This window comes from Amphimedon queenslandica, unplaced genomic scaffold (assembly GCF_000090795.2).
Source record: "Amphimedon queenslandica unplaced genomic scaffold, v1.1 AMPQUscaffold_12500, whole genome shotgun sequence".
In the NCBI taxonomy this organism is placed as follows: Eukaryota; Metazoa; Porifera; class Demospongiae; order Haplosclerida; family Niphatidae; genus Amphimedon; species Amphimedon queenslandica.
Window position 1 is genome coordinate 14,073 of NW_003547263.1, and position 6,373 is coordinate 20,445.

The 6,373-nt window shown below is 36.9% G+C and overlaps 1 protein-coding gene and 2 long non-coding RNA genes across 3 annotated transcripts; all 3 read left to right on the top strand.

Moving 5' to 3' along the window:
• On the top strand, window positions 1-720 carry LOC109587633 (uncharacterized). Its single transcript, XR_002187718.1, has 3 exons — window positions 1-76; window positions 121-533; window positions 580-720. It is a non-coding gene; the product is annotated as an uncharacterized LOC109587633 (long non-coding RNA).
• Window positions 721-723: 3 nt separating this feature from the next.
• On the top strand, window positions 724-2,153 carry LOC109587632 (uncharacterized). Its single transcript, XM_020003861.1, has 5 exons — window positions 724-984; window positions 1,031-1,156; window positions 1,201-1,310; window positions 1,354-1,750; window positions 1,814-2,153. Exons 1-5 carry the CDS (start codon window positions 816-818, stop codon window positions 2,065-2,067), a joined length of 1,056 nt encoding a protein of 351 aa, XP_019859420.1. The 5' UTR covers window positions 724-815; the 3' UTR covers window positions 2,068-2,153.
• Window positions 2,154-2,254: 101 nt separating this feature from the next.
• On the top strand, window positions 2,255-2,629 carry LOC109587631 (uncharacterized). The gene is made up of 2 exons (XR_002187717.1): window positions 2,255-2,443; window positions 2,487-2,629. It is a non-coding gene; the product is annotated as an uncharacterized LOC109587631 (long non-coding RNA).
• The last annotated feature ends 3,744 nt before the right edge of the window (window positions 2,630-6,373 follow it).

The following is a 6,373-nucleotide window of genomic DNA, read 5'->3' on the forward strand; positions in this document are numbered from 1 at the left end:
TATCTGTTTAACATTACAACTGCTAATAAAGCTGGGAATGGATCTACTAGTAACATAACAGTTGGATTTCAATCAAGTATGAAACATAAATTTTACAATTAATTTATTGTTTTTTGATAGGTTCAAATTTCCAGAGCACTTATCAAGAACATTTGACATACCACATAAACAATAGTTGGAGTTTACATTACTTACTATCAGTTAGTTTAATATCCTCACCCCACACACACACACTACAGTCAAACCTGTCTATTCCGGACACACAGGTTTCACTGTAACACCTGTTTTTTAATTACTGTAGGCTTATCAGTTGTGTACTGGAGTGTCACTTCTTAATATTACAGTAACTGGTTGTACTGTTAGTAATTCCAGTACTTGTTATTCATCAACAAATGTATCCACTAATAGTAGTTCTTATAATACCACTTTACTTTTCATTCTTATAAATCTTCCATCAAGAGAGATACTTGACACCAGTGTTATCATATACTATCGAAATAGAGCAGTGTTTGGAAGCAACCCTATAAGAATTAGTAAGTGACATTAATATTCTATTGCTTGTTATTTGTTATCACTAAGGTACTTTTGATCTTCAGAACGTAACAGTGGTTAATGTTACATTTAACAAAGTTTGTCTTCAATTTCAGTTTGTCAATGGCAGTACAACTAATGTTATTTATATTCACATCACTAATTATGAAGAGTCAGTTCAACCAGTGTATTACAGTATATCTTGTAATGATCAGTTGAACTTTACTGAGTGTATTACTAACATACCAGCTGGTAATAACTTAACACTGTATGCATGTGAATCAATGGAGGACTGTACTACTAATCCTGCTGCTGTATTAACTGGTATTGATATTGATGACTTGACGTCTTCAGTTTTAATGTCATCGGTTCATTCATCATCTGTAATGCCTTTTCCACATATAACAAATAGTTTAGTTACATCATCGATTTCATATTCAAGCTCTAAATTAGGTATGAGAAATTATATTGAAGTATTTTGGTGCAAATTAATTTATAGATATATTAACTGAAACAATTTTGCCTACTATACATGTAAATTCAACAATGTCATCAAATTCCTCAAACAGTGGAGTAATTGCTTTAATTTGTGGTATTTTTGCAGCAGTAGTATTTTTAATTATTGGTAAGCCCCACATTTCACAATAGTGACATAATTTCTTACAACAGTTGTGGCAGTAAGTATTAGCCTCACAGTTCGATATTATAGTAAAAAGAAAAAAGGAAAGAAACCAATCAGTACCAGCAGCACTTATGTTTCAGCTCCACCAAATAACCCAGTTAGTCACAATAAATAGTATTGTTCTTTTAAAATTATTTTAGATTCAATTGAATTACATTGACATTGAACCTGATCCTAATGCTCCTCCAGTGCCGCCAGCATATGACCCTAACCCATCTGCTTACTCTGATATCAAACCTGAGATCACAGAAACTTATGACATACTAGGACACAATCATGAACATGTTCATCCTTCGCTTCCTAATGATGGAACATATTCCAGACTTAACATTGAAGGAATTCCTGTCTATGATGAATGTCAACATAATGGTGATGCAACAATGAAGCCACAGCCATTACAATCACATCATGGTGAATATTCTCAGTTGAATGTGGGGCAACAAATGTCATTTCTTGGAAGTTCTTTAGTGACTGATCAATATTCTAGTGTTCTAGACAGGACACCTATTGCCAATGGCATTCCTCTTGTTCAAAAAAGTACATAAATTATTATATTAGCTGCATTTTAACATTACATTAATTTATTATCCTTATCACTAGATTTAACACACAAAGACCTATCTCTTTATGTCATTCCTCATTTAACAAGTAAATGGTGTGAAGTGGGACTGGCGTTAGCACTGACTCCTCCCCAGCTTGATGATATAGAGGAGAATAACCAAGGAATAAGCGACGTGTTTCAATTGTGGGAGGATCTTGCTACACGTCCATTTACATGGGAGACTTTACTAAACGCACTCAGATCTTCAACTGTCAATGAGTCTCAGTTTGCAAATAAGCTGCTAGAATTATAATTACCAGTATGCATGTTTGACTTTTAAAAATAATTATAGTAATTTTATTGTGTTCATTTTAAATTGATGATGTTTTTGAGCTACTTCGTTGGATTTGTAAACATTCTTGTTTATTTTATTGTTTGTATATCGAGTATTTTATCTTCAAGTTGTAGTTTCACTGTTGATTATAAGCTGTTATTGGACTCGCCACGCTTGCGTAGGCGGGTACTAAGCAGTTGGGTTGTCATTACCCGAGCCCACGCGTAGGCGTGGAAGCGAGGGTAAAGCAGTCGTCCTGTCAGTGTGTGTGTCCAAGCCAAATCTGTTTTCAAGCCTCTGCTGCTTTCTATTTGAGTTCTTAAGAGTCTTATAATCAACACTAGAGCTAGGAAAAGTTTGTTCCTATCAGCCTACCACTTCATTTATCTTTTCCGCAGGAGCAAAAGCTAACAAAGTTGTTAAACTTAGGTCGGCACTCGCACAACTCTCTCATCGTGAAAGGAATCATAGCAAAAAACTAATGAAGCAATAGAACAAAACTTTATCTTTTATTATAATGTAAGAAATTGCTCCAATCATCTTCGTTTTCAAGATATGAGAGCCCAAACATTCATACCTTGTGGCGAGGCTCTCTTCTCCAGAAGTAGCGGCCAGAGTCTTTAAACATCAGGGACTCAATAGACGTTTGTATGCAACAAATAGAGCCTAACAATTGTATGCTAAACTGTTTAAAAGTCGAGAAAAACTAAAGCTTTCTTGACCACTTAGCCCACCATTACTCCATCACATGGCTTGATTGAGCCACACCTTCATTGCAGCCACACCTTTACATTGCTGCAGCATGCAGCAGTCAGCAAACATGCTGAAGCTTCTCTCTATCTAAAAAATACAAAACATTCTCTGTCTCAAAACATTCACTAAGTTTTAATAAATCTATTACATGCTGAAGCTTCATCTCTGTCTCAAAACTTTCACTAATTATTTTCTCTTAATTTATTAAAACTGTTGATGTGGCGAGGGTATGCACTTTAGTGCTCTCGTTCTGTCTGTCATTCTGTCACGAAAATTCCTGTTAATTCCTAGTCAATATCTTTTTTACTGAGCTCTCCTGAGTTATAATTCTTTTTAAGCTTTCAGAAAAAGATAATTTATTTAGCTCCGTTGTGTTTTCATAGCAATCCGTGGTAGCAAAAGCTGAATATTTCAAGAATAGACCACTTTTCCTAGCCAAATCTTCGTGTTTCCCTCTATTTGGTCAAGATTAGCATTGATAGGTAGAGAAAAGTACATAGATTAAAAAATATGTGGGAATTTTCTAATCTCTTTTTTGTTTGCAAGTTACAGTTGCTCAAAGTTTGTGATTTAGCCTCTTCGAAAAATTTTCAGGCAGCACTGGGGAAAGCAGGAGCAACCAAACTATCTCAGTCTCTTTTAAATATCTAGGCAATTTTTTGTGCTTACTCTTTCTTTGAATAGAGCTTCAGATGCTAAAATAAATTTCAGCTTTTCTTCTTTCTCCTACCCACGTGCCATGTTTGCACTCAGTGCTAAGTGCTGACCACACCTAAAATTTATTTTATGGATCAGTGCAGTAATTGCATTGTTGGCCTCGCCCAGCTTTGCGTAGGCGAGGACTAGGTACTCGGTTTGTCTGTCTGTGTTTCATTACCCGAGACCGCGTAGGCGTTGGTCGAGGGTAAAGCAGTCGTCCTGTCTGTGTGTTCGCTTTGACCTCCACTTTTGAGCTGACACTGCTTTCTTGTCTTGTCCTGGAGAGTCATATAATCAATACTAGCTCTAGAAAAAGTTATTCTCCGTCTTGGGAATCCTTGATTTGTCTTTTCCGTGGTAAAAGAAGCTGGCAAAGTCGCCAAAAGTAGTCGGCTCTCCTGCAGCTCTTTCGTAGTGAAAGCAAAAGAGCAACAGGGCAGATAAAACAATTAAGCAAAGCCTCATCTTTCATTAATATGAGAGGAATTGCTCCAATCGTCTTCGTTTTAAAGATATGATAGTCCAAACTTTCATACCTTGTGAGTTTAGACGAGGCTCTCTTCTCCCGAGGTAGCAGCCAGAGTCTTTTAACATTAGGGACTAGATAGCAGTTTGTATGCAACAAATAGAGCCTAACAAATGTATGCTAAACTGTTTAAAAGTCGAGAAAAACCAAAGCTTTCTTCACCACTTAGGCCATGTGCCACCATTTACTGTGTGTGGGGGTGGAGCCATAGATATTAGAGTAAATGAAAGGGATAGGAAACTTCCGTTGCGTGGGTGGATTATTCCATTGAGATTATTAGGTTGCCTAGCAACTTAAGCTAGTTACCCCTGGCCAGACTTGCTCTCTCCATCTCTGCAGCACTGATTCTCACCTATAGCACTTGCATAGTAGTGATTGCAGTGCCATATGATACTTCAAAGAAATCAGCTGTTATACCACTATCATGCTGTAGCCAAAAATAGCAAGATTTACGCTCTTCTATTGCATTTATTAGCGATTAAAAGTTTAAAAAGTACTAGTTTGTTCTTTGGTCCCCATTATCTCAAAAGCAATATTATAAATGAAAGATTTAAAGCAAGCCCCTATTAAAGAATTCTTTTCTTTAGGTCTTCCAACTTTAATAATTCCAAAAGCTTGTTTTCTCCACATTTTATGCTCAAAAACAAGTAAACTTTCCGCGTTTAGTTGGGTACCATTATCTCACTGCTTGAACGAGTAATGACTAAAGAGACTTCAGAATACAGAATCTAGATGAGTTATTCTGGGTCTTCCGCCCATTATCTTGTCTTTGTGAAGCATACTTTTGCTATTACAAGGGACGAATTATGGCCTAGTCAGGCTAGTCGCCCATTGTGGCGATGGAAAATAACAGCTAGAGTATACTGGTATCCGGATTCCTCCGCTTTCTAGGGTAAATAGCTTGATTTCCCGGGAACGGAAGTTTCCTATCCCTTTTATTTACTCTAATATCTATGGTGGAGCATGGCTTGATTGAGCCACACCTTCATTGCAGCCACACCTTTACATTGCTGCAGCTAGCAGCAGGGCAGCAAATATGCTGGAGCTCTTTGTCTAAAAAAACAAAAAATTCTCTGTCTCAAAACATTCACTAAGTTTTAATAAATCTAGTACATGCTGAAGCTCCTTCTCTGTCTCAAAACTTTCACCAATTATTTTCTCTTAATTTATTGAAACTTTTACATACAGATTGTGTCGAGGGTACGCACTTTAGTGCTCTCGTTCATTCATTCTGTGTGCTAGATTTTGTCTTTGAGAATGTATATCTTTACAATTGCGTGCTCTAAACCTGTGAGAGCTTCTCTTCTGTTAGGAAAAGTCTTGCTTTACTGCTTCGAGATGTTTCGAGAACAGCTCTAGGTAGTACAAGCTTTTTAACTCACGAGAAAATGCCCAGCAATAGCGGTAGTACTCTGGATGTAAATGAGACTCTTTCCCAGTAGATCAAGACTATTTATTTATTTAATATGTGTGGGACTCTAAATCTTCCTTTTTGGTGAGTTATAGCTACTCGAATTTCATCCCGAGTAAAGTGCTGTAGCAGTAGTTCGCTAGTCCATGGCTAGTCTAAGGATCCTAAACTCTCTTAAGTCACTCAATCTATCTAGGCAACAGTATTTGTGCCATTATAACATCATATAGCGCTTAGAAGAAGAGAAAAAAACGTGAAGCTTCCCTCTCACATGGTCTTGCTGCATTAATGCCACGCCTCCAAGCAGCACCAAGCTGGGAGTTGGCCCTGCAGCTTGCCAGTTCTGCAAGCATGCAAGAGCTAGTGTAACTGCAGCTAGGAAGCTAGCTGTTATGATAATCCCTTGGCCTCAAAAGCACAATTTCTAATTTTTTTGCATAGCATGTTTTTGATAGATTGTGGCCACAACAATAGCTGTGGTTATGAAACCCATGATGTTTTTAAAATGAGAGTGCAATAAGTATAAATATACTGTATAAATAAGTGATAAATCTTGAGATGCTAATGGGAATTTATGAACACGTTTTACCAATTTTTGGGATTCTAGAGTCCCATCATACTTTTCACACTTGCTTAGTCCAGGCTGTCAGCACTTTTGATCTATATCATTTAAATGTACTGGCTTAGGCTAGCTAAGCATAACACATCCCAAGCAGCTTTAGGGGCGAGGCCACACACCTTTGGTGTCTCGTTGTATTTGTAATAAGATCTCATTAATGCTAGAAAACAGATAGCTATAATTCTATAATTTTCTCGATACAGACATGTACATATTCTGATGTTGTATAAAAAGTTTGAGCTCATTCTAATCAAAATTAAAATTTCTACAATTTTTT